The 18,866-nt window shown below is 42.7% G+C and overlaps 1 protein-coding gene across 2 annotated transcripts in view; it reads right to left on the bottom strand.

The window, feature by feature from the left end:
- Appl1 (adaptor protein, phosphotyrosine interacting with PH domain and leucine zipper 1) overlaps nucleotides 1-15,377 on the bottom strand; it is a 54,646-nt gene extending 39,269 nt beyond the window's left edge. For both annotated transcript variants that reach the window (XR_011371141.1, XM_070018478.1), the window contains exons 1-3: nucleotides 15,247-15,377; nucleotides 4,602-4,700; nucleotides 1,607-1,666 (exon numbers count right to left, since the gene is read on the bottom strand). Coding sequence is in view for 1 of the 2 variants with exons in the window: in XM_070018478.1 (XP_069874579.1) it covers nucleotides 1,607-1,666; nucleotides 4,602-4,700; nucleotides 15,247-15,300 (213 nt within the window). In the remaining variant the exon portion in view is untranslated. The remainder of the gene's footprint in view (nucleotides 1-1,606; nucleotides 1,667-4,601; nucleotides 4,701-15,246) is intronic.
- Nucleotides 15,378-18,866: the final 3,489 nt, after the last annotated feature.

Here is an 18,866-nt window from a genome sequence, read left to right as displayed (position 1 = left end):
CCTAAGTTCAAATTCACCCAATACCATACAAAAAAAAAAAAAGGACAAGTGTGGCAGCAACATGCTAATAATCCTAACTCTCAGGGGGGCGATAAAATCAAGGCCTACAGCAAGGCCCTGCCTCAAAAAAGCAAAAGAAAGTTTAAGGATTCCTGGAAATTCTCTAATAACAATGGATGCTGGAGGGGATGTGGACAGAAAGGAACCTTACTGCATTGTTGATGGGACTGTAAACTTGTTCAACCACTGTGGAAAGTATTATGGAGGTTCCTCAAAAGACTCCACATAGAGCTCCCCTATGACCCAGCAATCCCACTTTTGGGCATTTACCAAATGATCACAAACAAGACCATACTAAAGCTACCAGCACAACTATGTTTATTGCAGCATTATTTACCATAGCTAAGATATGGAACCAACCCAGATGCCCCTCAGTAGATGAATGGACCAAGAAAATGTGGTATATCTACACAATGGAATTCTATGCCTCCATCAGAAAGAATGACATTGGGGCTGGGAAGGTGGCTCAGTGGTAGAGTGCTTGCCTTGCATGCCTGAGGCCCTGGGTTCGATTCCTCAGCACCACATAAGCAAAGAGAAAAAAGCCGGAAGTGGCGCTGTGGCTCAAGTGGTAGAGCGCTAGCCTTGAGCTGAAGAGCTGAGGGACAGCGCCCAGGCCCAGAGTTCAGGCCCCACAACCGGACCCAAAAAAAAAAAAAAAGAAAGAATGACATTGCCCCATTTGTTAGGAAATGGAAAGACTTGGAAAAAATTCTATTAAGTGAAGTAAGCCAGGCCCAAAGAAACATAGGTCCCATGGTTTCCCTTATTTGCAATAACTAGTATATAACTGAGACAAGCAAGAAAGGTCAGATAAGATGATGGTAAGCAAAATAAACCCCAAGATAAGGACACAAGTGGTTTTTTCTTTCTTGCTATTATTTCTAACATATTTATAAGGCACCACGTGATTTTTTGTTGTTGTTTTGTATGTCCCTTCCCCACGCCTTAACCTCTGTTTTCACTGTATTTGATGTTGGTATAATTTGAGGAGGGGAAGGAAAAAAACAAATTGTTTAAATAGGAACACAGGTTGACCCACTGCAACAATAAGATGTACAAGATGCTACATTGAAAAATGAACTTTACAATTTAGGCAGGGGGGTGGCGGGGGATGTAGTTGTGGAGATGGGAGAGAAGGGACGGTAGGGGGAAAACAAAGGAGGAGGCAACAATGCTTGATAGAAATGTACTCATCACCTTGCTCATGTGATTGTAACCCCTCTGTACAGTATTTTCACAATCAAAAACTTACTTTAAAAAAAAAATCTATCACCTTCTTTTCTTTCTTTTTTTGCCTGTCCTGAGGCTTGAACTTAGGGCCTGGGCACTGTCCCTGAGCTTCTTTTGCTCAAGGCTAGCACTCTACCAGTTAAGCCACAGCACCACTTCTGATCTTTTCTATTTATGTGCTACTGAGGAATTGAACCCAGGACTTCATGCATGCTAGACAAGCATTCTACCAATAAGCCACATTTCCAGCCAAATCTGTAACTTTCTATAACACCATGTTAAATTGTGCTTTTAAAACTTTGATATACAATACCTGTTTTTCATATTCTTTTAAAAGTTTTGAAGTCAGATGTGTTGCTGCACTTAACTCATTCTAAAAAAAAAACATAGCAATCAAATTAGCATAATATTACTGATTAGGAAAAGAGTCTTAGTTGAAGATACCTAGGCTACTTTTACTTACTAGCACTTAACATAAATGTTGAACAAATTTTTGAAAACTCTCATTAAAAAAGAACTGAAACCCAAAGACTATCAAGAAATCCAACAGCTTTAGGTATGTGCTCTTTCCTTGTCTCTTTTGACTAATAAAAAGCAATCATTAGCTAGGCACCTGTGACTCACACCTATAATTCTAGCTACACAGGAGGCTGAGATCTAAGGAAACTAATTCCAAGCCAGCCCAGGGAGAGACTGTATTGTAAGATGATGATTGTAAGAGAAATTCTTTTTTTTTTTTTTGTCCGTCATGGGGCTTGAACTCTGGGCCTGGGCGCTGTCCCTCAGCTCTTCAGCTCAAGGCGAGCGCTCTACCACTTGAGCTACAGTGCCACTTCCGGTTTTCTGGTGGTTTATTGGAGATAGGAGTCTCACAGTCTCTCCTGCCCGGGCTGGCTTTGAACCGCGATACTCAGATCTCAGCCTTCTGAGTAGCTAGGATTACAGGCCTGAGCCACCAGCGCCCGGCTGTAAGAGAAATTCTTTTTTTTTTTTTTTTTTTTTTTTTGTTGGTAGTGGGGCTTGAACTCTGGGCCTGGGCGTTGTCCCTCAGCTCTTCAGCTCAAGGCGAGTGCTCTACCACTTGAGCTACAGCGCCACTTCCGGTTTTCTGGTGGTTTATTGGAGATAGGAGTCTCACGGTCTTTCTTGCCCGGGCTGGCTTTGAACCGCGATCCTCAGATCTCAGCCTCCTGAGTAGCTAGGATTACAGGCGTGAGCCACCAGCGCCCGGCGTTGTAAGAGAAATTCTTATCTCCAATAAATTACCAAAAAGCAAACAGAAAAAAAAAAAAAAGTGAAGCTGTGGCTCAAGTGGTAGAGAGCTAGCTTTTAGCAAAAAAAAACTTGGGAACAGCACCAAGGCCCTAAGTTTAAGCCCCAGCACAGGCACCAAAAAAAAAAAAGCTGGAGCTGTACATAATTGTATATAACCTTAACAAAATCTTGAGAGACTCTACATTCATGACCCATTATTGTCTCTAGGAGTTAATACCAGATTATAAGAATTCAGTATCAAGGCTGGGAAGATGGCTCAGTGGTAGAGTGCTTGCCTTGCATGCATGAGGCCCTGGGTTCAATTCCTCAATACCACATAAGCAGAATAAGTTGGAAGCAGCGCTGTGACTCAAGTGGTAGAGCACTAGCCTTGAGTTGAAGAGCTGAGGAGCAGTGCCCAGGCCCAGAATTCAGGCCCCACAACCAACAACAACAAAAAAAGAATTTAGTATCAGATATAACTAAAATTTTTTTTAAAAATTTTTAAAGGGCTGGGAAGGTGGCTCAGTGGTAGAGTGCTTGCCTTACATGCATGAGGCCCTGGGTTCCATTCCTCAGCACCACATAGGCAGAAAAAGCCAGAAGTGGCGCTGCGGCTCAAGTGGTAGAGCGCTAGCTAGCCTTGAGCTGAAGAGCTGAGGGACAGCGCAGAGGCCCAGAGTTCAGGCCCCATAACCGGCAAAAAAAAAAAAAAAGAAAAAGAAAACTGCTACTTACTAACTGAATATTTGTGTTCAGAAATCAAATGCTGAGAGACCTATCACAGAAGGGGGGAAAAAGTTATAGCAACTTTCATATAGGTATGAAAATGTAACTAAGGAAGAGAATGGGGGGAAAAAAGAAAATGTGTATACTTAATCCCAGAGTAAATACATCACAGAATTCAAATTGCTGTTAAAGCTTAAGTTATACAAGGCTAGGCATGGTAAGGCATGCCTGAAATTCCAGTTTAATGGGAGGCATAGGTAGCAAGATCATAGTCTAAGTCTAAGGGCAGCTCTGGGAAAACAATTAGTCACTATCTGAAAATAACCTAAAAAAAAAAGAAGTAGAAGCATGATTCAAATGGCTGACAGCTTGCCTCACAAACTCAAGACCCTGAGTTCAAACTCCAGTTGTAACTCAAATTGTATTTTCTCTATCCTATAACAAAATCTAGTCTTAAGGCCTTCTTAAATTCATCTGTGTACCTCAGAGCTATATCTAATTTTTATGTCTAATAACTAGACAGAAATCCTCTATTCAAGAAGGAGACGGCCTTATCCCACTGTAATCCTGGAAGCTGAGATGTGAGGATTCCAGTCATGGGGCTTGAACTCTGGGCCTGGGGCACTGTCCCTGAGCTCTTCACCTCAAGGCTAATGCTGTACCACTCGAGCCACAGTGCCACTTCCAGTTTTCTGGTGGTTAATTGGAGATAAGAGTGCCATGGACTTTCCTGCCCCGGCTGGCTTTGAACTGTGATCCCCAGATCTCAGCCTCCTAAGTAGCTAGGATCACAGGCGTGAGCCCCAGCACCCGGCTGGGATTTCTTTTTTTTTTTTAAGTAAGAAAGCCCTTTCTGTATTTGGATAGAAGGGATGGATATTCAATCCTATCCTTTTCATAGTGCTACAAACTGTACATCAGTAATTTAATATAAGCTTTGTAGTACAATATACTTAATATTCATTGACCTTTTCAACAAAAACACTATGAGCCCAGGACAGAGATAGGCACCAGTAAATTAGGTAAGACATTATCTCAGTCCTCAAGTCCTTAAAGACTCATTATTTAAATAACATTTATTAGCTCAGCATCCATGGCGTAACTAGTAACTAGTAACTCAGGAGTCTGAGATCTGAGTATTGTAGTTCAACGCTAGCTGGAATATAAAAAGCATGTGTGACTCTTATCTCCAACCACCAAAACCCCAAAGTTAAGCTGTGGCTCAAGTGGTGAGCACCACCCTTGAGAGAAAAAAACTAAGGTACAGTGGCCTGAATTGAAGCCTGAGTACTATCCATAAATAAAGAAAGGCCTTGACATTTTACCTGTGCATCATAAATCCGATGCATAGCTTGATACAATTGGTTCATATAGTTGGAAATGGCTGTGGCATCTTCTTCAAATACACCCAGTAAAGATCTTGTCTGTATAAAATGAGTAAGTTCATGTTAATCATTACATAAATCAGATGAAAAACTTTCATAAAGGAAGTTAAAATCCCAAGATAATAGAACTCTAGTAATTCTGACTCTACACCTTTTTTTTAATTCGTTATTATAAAGGTGATATACAGAAGTATAACAGTAAATCAGATAAAGAGTACATTTCCTTTTTTTTTTTTTCTTTTTTTTTTTGGTCCGGTCATGGGGCCTGAACTCTGGACCTGGGCGCTGTCCCTCAGCTCTTCAGCTCAAGGCTAGCACTCTACCACTTGAGCCAGAGCGCCACTTCTGGCGTTTTTCTTTTTGCTTATGTGGTGCTGAGGAATTGAACCCAGGGCCTCAGGCATGCAAGGCAAGCGCTCTACCACTGAGCCACCTTCCCAGCCCTAAAGAGTATATTTCTTTTTGGACAATGTCACCCCTTCCCTAGCTCTCCCCTAGTTTCTCCCTCCCATCCCCACCCACAAGTTGTATAGTTCATTTCAACATAGTGTCACTGCTGTATTTTAAACCTATTTTTTACATTAATGTCAAAAAATCAGGGTTTTTTGTTCTCAGTTTCACTTCATCCAAGAACTATTTTCCAAAAATCATAGTAAGTAAGCCAGACCCAAAGAAATACTACAGGTCCCATGGTTTCCCTTATTTGCAATAAATAGGATACTCTTATCAGATGCACAGAAAAGCTTAAAAGCTATGTACATATGACCATATAAGATGACACTAAGTAAAATGAACCCCAAGATATGGACACAGGAGGTTTTTCTTTGATGCTGTTTTTAATGTACTATATGATTTTCTTTTGTTTCTTTTGTATGTTCTTCCCCCTATGGTATATCCCCTGTTGTCGTTGTATTTGATTTTGGTACCCTGCATCTTGTATAAACATTTATCTAATTTGGGCAGGGGAAGGGGAATAACAAAATGCTGAAACAAGGACACCGGTTGACAATGGAATAGAAGATCCAGAAGTAAAACCACATGCCTACAGTCAGCTGATATTTGACAAAGGAGCCAAAGACATACAGTGGAAGAAGCACAGCCTCTTCAACTACTGGTGCTGGGAAAACTGGGAGGCCACATGCAGAAAACTAAAAGTGGACCCCAGCCTATCACCATGCACCAACATCAACTCAAAACGGATTAAAGACCTTAACATCAAAACTGAATCTCTGAAAATACTGCAGGACAGAGTAGGAGAGACATTTGAACTTATAGGCACAGGCAGGAACTTCCTGAACAGAGTCCCAGGGTCACAACAAATTGGAGAGAGACTTGACAAATGGGACTACCTTAAAATAAAAAGTTTCTGCACAGCTAAAGCTATAGCAACCAAGCTAGAAAGACAACCAACTAACTGGGAAAAAATATTTACCAGCAATATATGAGACAAGGGGTTAATATCCAGTATATACAGGGAATTCAAGAAACTAATCCCTCCCAAACCTAACAAACCAATTACTAAATGGGCAAGGGAACTAAAGAGAGACTTCTCAGAAGAGATAAAAATGGCAAAGAAACACATGAGGAAATGTTCACCAACCCTGGTTGTGAAGGAAATGCAAATAAAGACAACCTTGAGATACCACCTTACCCCAGTCAGAATGGCCCACATCCTAAAGTCAGCCAAGGACAAATGCTGAAGGGGATGTGGAGAAAGAGGAACCCTATTACACTGCTGGTGGGAATGTACACTTATACAACCACTTTGGAAAGCAGTCTGGAGGATCCTCAGAAAGCTAAATATTGACCTCCCTTCCGACCCAGTCATACCACTTTTAGTCATCTATCCTGAACAACAGGAACCAATACACAAGGACACATGTACCTCCATGTTTATTGCAGCACTGTTCACAATAGCCAGGACATGGAACAAACCCAGATGTCCCACCACAGATGAATGGATCCAAAAATTGTAGTATCTATACACAATGGAATATTATGCAGCCATTAGAAATGACAAAAATAATGGCATTTGCAGGGAAATGGATGGACCTAGAAGAAATCATGTTGAGCGAAGTAAGCCAAGAGCAAAGAGACAAAGGTACATGGTCTCCCTGATAAGTGGATGTTAAATCCAAAATGTAAGGTGATACGACAAAATTAACAAGACTTAAGAAACAAAGGACTTCCTATCATCTGGTCAAATCACTACTAAATAACCCCATGCTGCTGATCACATATATTGTATATATGTGCACATTAGAGGGAAACCAGGAGGACAACACAGAACTAGAGGAATCAGGGAAAAACATATAGCAGTGGGACCCATCAGCTGCACTGGACATTGACCAAAATGAAATAAGTAACTCAAAGGCAGCGATGGGAACAAGTGGGAAAGAGGGAACAGCTGATGCTATGCAAAACAAAAGAAATGTACATATCACCCAACGTGGAAGAAATAACTGTATTGCAAAGCTCATAGAACTCATAAATGTTATAGACCATAATAGACAATTTGCCCCATGAAAGTTAGAATGTGTCTGTGACTTTAAGCATCACTATCCCACAATACTGTGAAACTGGGGAAATTATGTAATCATTTAATCACAATAAAGAATATGAAAAAAAAGGACACAGGTTGACCCATTGCAACAATGATATTCACAAGACACTGTTGGAAATGAAATTCATAACTTGTAGGTAGGGGGAAGAAGTGGGGGAGGGAAGGGATAGTAGGAGAAAAACGAAGAGGGGGTAACAATGCTTGACAAGAAATGTACTCATTACCTTACTCTTATAACTGTAACCCCTCTGTACAGCATCTTTACAATATAAGAAACAACAAAGATGTATTTGTATGAATTAGAAATTCTGAATTAAATTTAAAACAAACCAGAACAGTCAAAACTTAGGGTTTAATCCTCAGCATTGAAGGGGGGGGTAGATAAAATTAAAATAGTATTCTATGTATAGATATTTAAATACCTTATTTCAGAGTAACTCAGTATGGTTATTTTTCTTGTTCTGTGATTTCTTCTACTAGTACCAAATCTCTTCCTATCTTAATCTAAAATAATGCCACAGTACAACTCCCCAACATGTGACTTATCAGTCTATAAAATGCTAACTAGGTTTCTCCAAATAAAGAATCTGGGTTCTTTTTTATATATTTCTATACTGGTTATATTCTTTTTTTTTCCACAATGAACATATAAAAACTGATCCATAAGACATAAAAAAATTGTACCTGGTAAGGATGTCAACAGAAAGTATCCAAGATAACAAAACACATTATCAAAAGCAAGGTGTGCTCACCATTTTATATTCCAAAGGCAGATAAGAACTAAGGTATCAACAAACAATGAGAGCTGGCGCCAGTGGCTCACACTATCCTAGCTACTCAGGAGGCTGAGAATTGAGGATTGCAGTTCAAAGACAGCCCAAGCAAGGAAAGTATGTGAGACTCTTATCTCAAATACACCACCAGAAAACTGGAAGTGGCACTGTGGCTCAACTGGTAGAGCACTCACATTGAATTAAAGAGCTCAACGACAGTGCCCAGGCTGAGTTCAAGCCTATTGACCAACCAAAAAAAAAAAAAAAAAGCAATGAGATAATTGAAGCTTAAAATCTAAAGAATAACCTCTTTTTATTTTTTCCCTAGCATCCTGTGCTCAGTAGAGGAAACTACATCAAAATAGTATAAAGAGGAGAAAATGACACAAGATAATTATGCTATTAATGAAGTCCACATTCTCAGTCCACTACTTAAATATCTGAGATTTGGAAGCTTTTTTTTTTTTTTTGGTCAGCAGTGGGGCTTCAACTCTGGGCCCGGGCGCTGTCCCTCAGCTCTTCAGCTCAAGGTGAGCCCTCTACCACTTGAGCCACAGCACCACTAATCTCTGAGATTTGGAATTGATAATCAAAACGAACTGAACAAACAAAAAAGAAAGCCTTTTTTGGGGGGAAGGGGAGATATGTTGTTATGGTGCTCAGACTTGGATTCCACCTCCTGAAACCAAGCTCAATCATGCTATCTCAGCAAGTAGCTAAGACTACAGGGATGCCACACCTGGCTTAATTTGATGTTTCCATTCTAATACTTCACTTCCACTTCCCAGAGTATTATTTTAAATGTTTTAAAAAAAAAGCATCAGGAATCTACTTTGGCAATTGCCATTCTAAAGAAAAACTTGCCACTTGGATGCATTCTTTTTCTCCAAAAACAGGCAATTCAATTCCAATTCAAGGATATACATGTTGTGTATTTAAGCTAAAAAGTTCTTATCTTCAAAACAGGGCTGACATAAGTCTCTTTTTTTTGTTGTTAGTTTGTGGTTCTGAGGATTGAACTTGCACATAGTAGTCAAATGTTCTACCACAAAGCACACCCACAGTCTAGGTTCTGCACTTAAAGCAAATGAATATCAAATTCAATATTGCATAATTTCTGTTTATTTGCAGCTAATGAAAGGAGAATCAATATGGTACAAATTTTTTTTTTTTTTTTTTTTTTTTTTGTCGGTCGTGGGGCTTGAACTCTGGGCCTGGGCGCTGTCCCACAGCTCTTCAGCTCAAAGCGAGCGCTCTACCACTTGAGCTACAGCGCCACTTCCGGTTTTCTGGTGGTTTATTGGAGATAGGAGTCTCACAGTCTCTCCTGCCCGGGCTGGCTTTGAACCGCGATCCTCAGATCTCAGCCTCCTGAGTAGCTAGGATTACAGGCGTGAGCCACCAGCGCCCAGCATGGTACAAATTTATTAAATCTTTGATAATAACCTTTACCAGACATACCATTTTTCTATACTACTAAAACAAAATAACCCTGGCAATTAAGCGATGACTTAAGGTTTTCTTATGTCTCAATATTTGATTTTACAGACAGACCTTCCAGTAGAATTTTATTATATATGGCTCTGACATAAACATAAAAAGAATATATAAGTAGTACAAACATACACCTAAAACTTCTTCACATTAAAGGGTTCAACTCATGAATCTTTCCAATTCAGTTGTCAGTAACAATTTTTTCCTCATACATTATTAGACTCTATACCATGGGAAGTTGACAAGGCTTTCTCAAACTATTTTATTTTAGACTCTACTAATTTTCTTCCAAAGCTTGGACATTTGCTCATCAAGTTCTGATGGTAGTATGTGCTTTCAGAGTAGAAAAAAGAAGATTTTCAAGCAAATGACACTTTGTAAAGAATTTTGTTGGCTTAACAGAAAGGTTTCATTTAGCCACTTCCAAGTAGAAAAAACAACCAAGTGTACACACTGTAGAAAGTATTGTACATTTGCAGGCAATGTCAAGCACATTACAACCACCACTTGCTCATAGCATTTTTTATCATAGTAACTCAAGTTACATGTGGCTGTACATGCTTATAGTTCTAGCTATTTGGAAGACTAGGCAGAAGGATCCCTTGAGCAACATGACATGCATGAGCAACATAGCAAAATCCTGTCTCAAAAACCAAAGAAAACATGACTATTTTTTAAAGGTCATGGGGCTGGGATGGTGGCTCAGTGGTAGAGCACTTGCCTTGCATGCATGAGGCCCTGGGTTCAATTCCTCAGCACTATATAAGCAAAAAAAGCCAGAAGTGGCACTATGCCTCAAGCAGTAGGGTGCTAGCCTTGAGCTGAAGAGCTGAGGGACAGGGCCTAGGCCCAGAATTCAGGTCCCATGACCGGTAAAAAATAAAATAAAATAAAGGTCATAATTGTTCTTGGTAATTAACAAACTTCATTTAGATTCTAATTTTTCAAAACAATCTATAAACACAAAGCATTTTGTTTTGTTTAGTTTTTTGGTCCGGTCATGGAGCCTGGACACTATCCCTCAGCTCTTCAGCTCAAGGCTAGCGCTTTACCACTTGAGCCACAGCGCCACATCCAATTTTTTCTTTTTTGCTTATGTGGTGCTGAGGAATCAAACCCACGGCCTCAGGCATGCAAGGCAAGCGCTCTACCACTGAGCCACCTTCCCAGCCCAACTCAAAGCATTTATTGCAGGCCGAAGACTCTGTTTCACTAGATACTTTGTAGAAAGGTATGACTAGACAAGGTAACTCTAAAGGTGTTTCTTCTGTTTAATCAGCAGGATTTGGATTCTGCAAATTTCTTTTATGTAAATGCTTAGTTACTGTAAATCAAACTGTAAAAGGGAACTAAAGCTGGATGATGGTGGCTCACACCTGTAATCCTAGCTGCTCAGGAGGGTGAGATCTGAAGATATGGTTCAAAGCCAATCCAGGCAGGAAAAGTCTGGGAGAAAAGTCTTAGGCAGGAAAGTCTTGTCTCCAATTAACCACCAAAAAACCGGAAGTGATGCCGACGCTCAAAGTGGTAAGAGTGTTATCTTTGAGCAAAAGAGCTCAGGGAGGAAGTGGCACCAAGGTGCAAGTGGTAGAGTGCTTCCCTTTAGCTGAAGAGCTCAGGGACAGCTCCTGGGCGCAGAGTTCAAGCTCCACGACCGACAAAAACTAAAAAAATAAATATATAAATAAGAGAGCTCAGGGACAGCACCCAGGCCCTGAGTTAAAACTCCATCGCCAGGGCTGGGAAGGTGGCTCAGTGGTAGAGCGCTTGCCTTGCATGCATGAGGCCCTGGGTTCGATTCCTCAGCACCACATAAGCAAAAAGAAAAAAAAAGCCGGAAGTGGCGTTGTGGCTCAAGTGGTAGAGCGCTAGCCTTGAGCTGAAGAGCTGAGGGACAGCACCCACGCCCAGAGTTCAGGCCCCATGACCGGACCCAAAAGAAAAAAAACAAAACAAAAAAAAAACTCCATCGCCAACAAGAAAATAAATAACTAAAATAAAAATAAAAGGGAACTGAGGGTGTAGTGTAGTGTTGAGTGCTTAGTGTACATCTCTAGGTTCAATCCTCAGACCCATCTCCTCCCCCTTCCAAGAAAAAGTATAAAAGGCCAAATACTAATCAGGATAGTTCCTGTGATGCCTAAATTCTGGCAGGCCATTCTGTTATTTCAGTCTTCTATATAGCCCTGACTGTCCTCCAGTTCATGACCCTCCTGCCTCAGTTCAGGGATTACAGGCGTAAACTCTACCACACCCTCAAAATGAATGCAGTAATAAGGATCAAACCTGGGATTTAGTGCATGCTAGGCAAGCAAGCACTCTACCACTACACTATATCTCTGGCCCAACACAACACTTTTTATTACAATCAAATGATCTAATGGGGGGGGGGGGGAACTAAGTATTTAAGGAGCTTTAAAAAGTTTTCACAGTAGACTCTTATCTCCAATTGTCCAGCAAAAAGCTGGAAGAGGCCGGGCACTGGTGGCTCTCGCCTGTAATCCTAGCTACTCAGGAGGCTGAGATCTGAGGATCGCCGTTCAAAGCCAGCCCGGGCAGGAGAGACTGTGAGACTCCTATCTCCAATAAACCACCAGAAAACCGGAAGTGGCGCTGTAGCTCAAGTAGTAGAGCACTCGCCTTGAGCTGAAGAGCTGAGGGACAGTGCCCAAGCCCAGAGTTCAAGCCCCACAACAGACAAAAAAAAAAGCTGGAAGAGATGTGGTTCAAGTGGTACAGCACCTGCTTTCAACAAAAAAAAGCCCCAATACCAGAATGTACGCATGCACACAAGGTTTCAGTGTTCTTCACTACTTTACTTGGACTATATAACTGAGGGAAAAAAAGTTATGGCCAAATATTTACATCAGCCATACTTCTAAAAGCTGAACTTTGGAAAACTGACAACAATGATAGCTATGTGAAATGTCACCACCTGTAGTTCCCAACTACTCAGGATACAGAGATCTCTCCAAGGAGCATGAGCAGCACAGCTAGACTTCCCCCCAAAAAAAGAAAAATAATTCTGTTGAGTCAACTAAGGAAATGTGCAAGTCAGACACTGGTGGCTCACACCTATAATACTAGCTACTCAGGAGACTGAGAGCTGAGCATTGCAGCTAAAAAGCCAGCCTAGGAAAAAAGTCCAGAAGACTTTTATTTGCAATTAACCAGCAAGTAGTTGGAAGTGTGGATGTGGTTCAGTTGGTAGATTGTCAGCTTTGGAGGGAACTGGAGATATAGAAAGCCCAATGAGTGTGAGGCCCTGAATTCAAGTTCCAGGACCAGCACCAAAAAAAAAAAAAAAAAAAAAAAAAGGCAGGTATCTGTAGCTCATGCCTGTAACCCTAGCTACTTTCAAAAGACTAAGATCTGAGGATAATAATTCAAAGCCAGCCCTAGCAGGAAAGTCCATGAACCTCTTAGTTCCAATTAACCACCAAAAAAGCTAGCAGTGGAGCACTGACTTTGAATAATAAAGTTCAGGCAGCAGGCCTGGGGGGAGAGGGAGGAGGAGGAAGAGAGAAAGAGAGGGAGAGAAGGAGAGGAAAGAAGGAGAGAGGGACAGAAGGAGGGAGTGGAAGAGGGAGACAGATAGAGGGAGAGGGGAGAAGGGGAGGGAGGGAGGAAATTTAAGGAAATACAAATTAAGCTATATTTAGTTAAAAGACAAAAATTGTATGTACAAATATTCTCAACTACATTAAAATATGCATAAAACACTAGAAGAGGGGCTGGGAAGGTGGCTCAGTGGTAGAGAGCTTGCCTTGCATGCATGAGGCCCTGGGTTCGATTCCTCAGCACCATAAGCAGAAAAAAAAAAGCTGGAAGTGGCATTGTGGCTCAAGAGGTAGAGCGCTAGCCTTGAGCTGAAGAGCTGAGGGACAGAGCCCAGGCCCAGAGTTCAGGCCCAGGACCAGACTCAAAAAAAAAATACTAGAAGAAAGCCAACTATTAACAGAGTACACTCTTGTACTTGTGTGTAATCCTATTTTGTATCTTCCATATTTTCTGAAACAAGTTATTGTTATAATCAATTTTAAAATCTTAACAGTCTCTACATTAACTGATGCTTAAAGAAGTTGAGTGACTTGACTTAAAAGTAAAAGGTACTGGGGGGGGGGGGGGAGTAAAAGGTACTATGTGTGACAGTGAAGACTAAAAACCCTTTTCTCCTCAATCCTAGTTCCAAGTCTTTTCATCCTGCCTGCAGGTTCTCCATAAGAATTACCAATTGTCCTCCCTTTCTAAATCTCAGTTGTCCCAACTATTTTCTCAAGTATTACCTCATTCAAATTCTACTGAAACCTGTGAGGACATCAATGTGCTAATTAATTTTAAAATACTATAAAATGAGTAGAAATGTGAGTCATGCTTGTTAAACCTTAATCTTCAAATTGTAAACTAATTATATGAAAACTTCGATATTATCTCTGACTCAAAGGTCTTATCTCTCAAAAGTCACTGAGCAAGCCATTCCTAGCTGTTTTCATACAAGACAAGAGAAAGTAAACCAACTTGTTAAGTTTGTTGCTGCTTTTTTTTTTTTAAGTTTTAGTGCAGATTTTAGCATAACAGGTTAAGGGAAAAAGAAAGAGAAACATTTCCTGCTTCCCACGCAGGAAAGGGAGTTAAGTCTACTAAACCAATACAACCCCACTAAAACGGCTGCAAATTCTCTGAAACAAATTTTAGATTACAACTTTACACTGAGGAAGTCACTAAGAAATATTGTATTTGGCTATAATGTGTACTCCTCTTTGTTGAATGTACGCTGATAAGAGTACATTACCAGCAAGCAACTGGCTTGTGTAGATAACTTTCTGACTGAAAAAGAACAAATCAGTTCTATAATCAGAGCCCGATTTCAACTTGGCAATTAAAATTGGCACCGAACGCAGAGCCAAAAAAGCCATCCAAGAAAGAAGGAGGTAGCCCTCCCCTCCCTTTCTTTTTTTCAGGGCCATATTAAACTAAAAATAAATTACGTGCAGTTGTATTTCTAATTAAGCAATAACTAAGAAAATGATCGCTCTAAGTGGTATGGGTGCAACATCGCTTCACGTCGCTCGCTGTACGAAAGCGGAATGTAGGCATCCAAATAGGCATCCATCCCCATTCCCAACGCATACAGAACGCGGACTCTTATTTTGATGAGTCTATCAGGGCCAAGTCTGCAGCGCGAGGAGGCTCCCGCAGCCCCGGTGCCGCGAAAAGCGTCGTCCGTCACGCATCACCCGGCTCCGGTGACAGCGACCGAGCCTGGCCGCGACAGCGGCACACGCGGCCGGAGAGCGGGCGCAGGCGCGGACGCCCGTCAGGGACGCGTCCGCGGTTCCTCCAGGCACCTCCCGAAAAGACCCAGCCATTTCCTTCCCCGGCGCGCCGAGCCGCCGAGCCACTCACCACCACCACCTCCACCTCCTCCCGCATTTCCTCGGAACATCGCCGACCGGCGCTCAGCGTTTCCCACCACCGCGACAAAAAGAGAAAAAACAAAAGCAAACTTCGGTCTGATTAAAGAGAGCGCCGGGCGCCACAGGAGGCGGCGGCCCGGTCCCGCGCGCGGGCCTCGGGCCGGTCACCCGAGCGCTCGCGAGCCTCGGGGCCCGGCCTCCTCCGGGCCCGGCCTCCTCGGGGCGCGGCCGCGGCTGGCTGGGGCACCTGAGCGGCCGCGAGCGAGGCGGCGGCGGCGGCGGCAACCAGGCCTGCGGCCCGCATCTCCCCCGTCGCGCCGCCGCCGCCCGCACCTCACCTGAGGGCTGTCCTCCAGTGTCTCTTCGATGGGCAGCTTGTCGATCCCCGGCATGGTGACGAAGGGAAGGCGGCGGCAGCGAGAGACGCGGCAGACGCCCACGGATCAGAGCGCCGGCCCGCCCGCAGCAGCTCACCCCAGCCCACCCTCTCAGGCGCAGCCTCCGCCCGCGCCAGGCTGCCAGCCGCGGTGAGGCCGCGAGGGAAATCCCGCCCTCCACACGTCAGGCCCCGCCTCCAGGTCGCTCATTGGTCGGAGGTGACTTCCATCAGCGCTGCGGGGCTGACTTGGAGGTTCCTTCGAGGCGCCGGGTTCTACTGCTAGGGCTGTAGGATTCATGAAGGTGTGGCGGTGCTTAGAGCGCCTTCCTTGCGAGCGCTTTTGTAAGTCTTGGTGGACAGTCGTGGTCGCGGCTAGAAAATAACTTGAGCCTCGAGTTGGGCCGCCCCAGGGGATTTGCGTCAGCCTTAGCTCCTCTGTACCTGATTTCCTGAGCGACTTTGGGCGGGTGGGGAGAGGAGTTTCCTGAACTCACAGCCCTTCCAGCCCTTGCTTCGGGCAAGTCTGCAGCCACGCGGTGCTGGTTAACTAACTCACAAGTCTAGAATCTGCAGCTCTCTGGTGATCTGTGGGCAGTAAGCACAAAACCAGCTTTCTAGGCACTTGGATAGAACTTGGTTAAAAGCCCGTGCCTGTGTTGACAATGCTTTAACTCTTCCCGGGCTGCCCAGGCTTCCATACTTTCTTGTTAACTTTTTTGTTCTCTCTTTTTGAACATCTGGTTTTGTGCTTGTTAGGCAAAAGTTACGCCTTACTCCTAGCCTCAGAAGACAGTTAAAGTTGCTTTTTTTTAACTTATTTTTATTTTATTTATTTATTTTGCTGGTCCTGGGGCTAGAACCTCTAGTGCTGTCCCTGAGCAACTTTTTGCTCCAGGCAAGTGCTGTACCACTTAAGCCACAGCACCATTTCCAGCTTTTTCTGTGATTTATTGGAGGTAAGAGTCTCATGGACTTCACTGCCCTAGCTTCAGACTGTGATAGTCAGATCTCAGCCTCCTGAGAAGCGCCCGTTTTTGTTTATTTTTGTTGTTTTTGTTTTGTTTTGTCTTGCCAGTCCTGGGGCTCGAAGGGCCTGGGCACTGTCCCCGAGCTGCTTTTGCTCAAGGCTAGCAACTCTACCACCTGAGCAACACGTTTATGTTTATGTGGTACTGAGGAATCGAACCCAGGGCTTCAGGCATGCTAGTCAGGCACGCTACCCCTAAGCTAGATTCCTAGTCCCCCTTCCAAACTTCTTTTATATCACAAAGGAAAACATCTTGGTTGTTTTGTTGTTGTTGCTTTTTATCTAGATACACTTGTCAAAACCCAAAATGTTGGGCACCAGTGGCTCATGCCTGTCATCCTAGCCTGTCACCCAAGCAGGAAAGTCTGTGAGACTCCACCTCACTCAGATTGAGTAACTGAGTTTTTGTGGGTTGTTTTTTTTTGTGTGTGTGCTGCTACTGGAGCTTGAACTCAGTGCCTGGGTGCTGTCCCTTAGTTTTTTCGTTTTTTTGTTTTTTGCTCAAATATGATTCTTTATCACTAGAACCACGGCTCCATTTGTGACTTTTTGCTAGTTTATTAGAGAAAGAGTCTCAGCAACTTTTCTTTTCCTGGCTAGCTTCAAATCACAATCCTTAGATCTGAACCTCCTGAATCTAGGGGCCTGATATGCAAATAAGCTTTTCTAGTCATCAAAAAAGTTTTGGAAGAGTCTTTTAATAGTTTCTTAGGCTTCCCATCATATGATAAAAAAAAATGAAGCTCAAGGAAGTTTGGGGATTTTGCCAAGTGAGGGCTAGAACTCCTTCCTTCATCCATCTTCCCCAACGTCACACTACTTCCTTTATTTCTCTTGAGTTGTTGGAAGCTCCAGTCAAAGAAAACGACAAAGTTAACTAGTTCTTCCAAAAATCTAGCCATTAATCTCACAAACCTATTCCATTTTCAAAAAGTAGATGCTGAGTAAAGATTATAACCTGCCTGATTGAACACATACATTGGATCAAATCCAGAAACTGTGGGCATATCTGAATATGATCAGAAATGAAGTTACATATTTTAAACTGAAATACTAGATTTTCTCATGATCATGTTTTTAAAGTTTTATGGGTGCCAGTAGTTCACACCTGGAAGATGAAAGATCAGATCATGTTTTTAAAGTTTTATGGGAGCTGAGTGCCAGTAGTTCACACCTATAATCCTAGCTACTCAGGAGGCTGAGATCTGTCCAGTCTGGACAGGAAAGATAATCTCCAATTTACCACCAAAAAACCCACAAAAGAAACTGTGGCTCCAATGGTAGAGCACCAGTCTTGAGCAAATAAAGCTTAGGGACAGTACCCCAGCCCAGAGTTCAACCCCAGTACTAACACAGAAGAAAAGTAAGCCTATTACTAGCAGATCATGCATGTGATCCTAGCAGCTTGGGAGGCTGAAATCTGAAGGACTGATAGTTCAAGGCCAGTGAGGGCAGAAAAGTTCTAAAATAACCAGCAACATGTTGGGCACCATGGCTCATGCCTGTCATCCTAGCTATACAGGTAGGTTCAGAGCCCACCCAAGCAGGAAAGTCTGTGAGACTCCACTTAACCACCAGAAAGCCAGTAATATAGCTGTAGCTCAAGTGGTAGAGCACTAGCCTTGAGCCAAAGAGGCTCAGAAACAGTGCCTAGCCCCTGAGTTCAAGCCTTAGGTCTGGCACATTCAAAAATAGGATAATAATAATAATAATAAATAGGACTGGAAGCATGGCTCAAGTAATAGCAAATAAATACAAAGTTGGAAATGGTGCTGTGGCTCAAACTGGCAGAATACTACCTTGTGTGCAAAAGCTCAAGGATAGTACCCATGCCCTGAGTACAAGACCAAAAAAAAAAAAAAAAAAACTGAAAATAAAAAAATATAAAGCTCTGAATTCAAACCCCAGAAAGAGGTAGGGAGTAATACACAAAAGTATAAGAAAAAAAGAGTAGTTATGTGACATACCAAAGGAGAGCTACCCAGTGAAAATTTCTATTTAATGTCTGAATTTATCTGGGCTGTGGTATTAACATCAAGCTAAATAATTTCCTTCTGTGAATACAGACTGTTCAAAGTATTTTCTTTTTTTTTTTTTTTTTTGGTCGGTCGTGGGGCTTGAACTCTCGGCCTGCTCAGCTCTTCAGCTCAAGGCGAGCGCTCTACCACTTGAGCTACAGCACCACTTCCGGTTTTCTGGTGGTTTATTGGAGATAAGAGTCTCACAGTCTTTCCTACCTGGGCTGGCTTTGAACCGCGATCCTCAGATCTCAGCCTCCTGAGTAGCTAGGATTACAGGCGTGAGCCACCAGCGCCCAGCTCAAAGTATTTTCAAGAAGCTATTGCCTTATCAGAGAGGAGGCAAGGAATTTTTGCTAAGATCAGCTAGTTTACAAACAGAGTTTAGCTGGGTGCCTGTGGCCCTTGCCTGTAATCCTAGCTAGGAGGCTGAGATCTGAGAATCTCAGTCTGAAGCCAGCCCAGACAATAGTCGGTGACTCTTATTTCGAATAAACTTCTCAGAAAAAGCCAGGAAGTGATTCTGTGGCTCTC

The sequence above is a fragment of the Dipodomys merriami genome, unplaced genomic scaffold (genome assembly GCF_024711535.1).
Source record: "Dipodomys merriami isolate MVZ:Mamm:240054 unplaced genomic scaffold, mDipMer1.0.p SCAF_13, whole genome shotgun sequence".
Taxonomy (NCBI): Eukaryota; Metazoa; Chordata; class Mammalia; order Rodentia; family Heteromyidae; genus Dipodomys; species Dipodomys merriami.
This window is presented reverse-complemented; position numbering and strand designations above follow the sequence as displayed.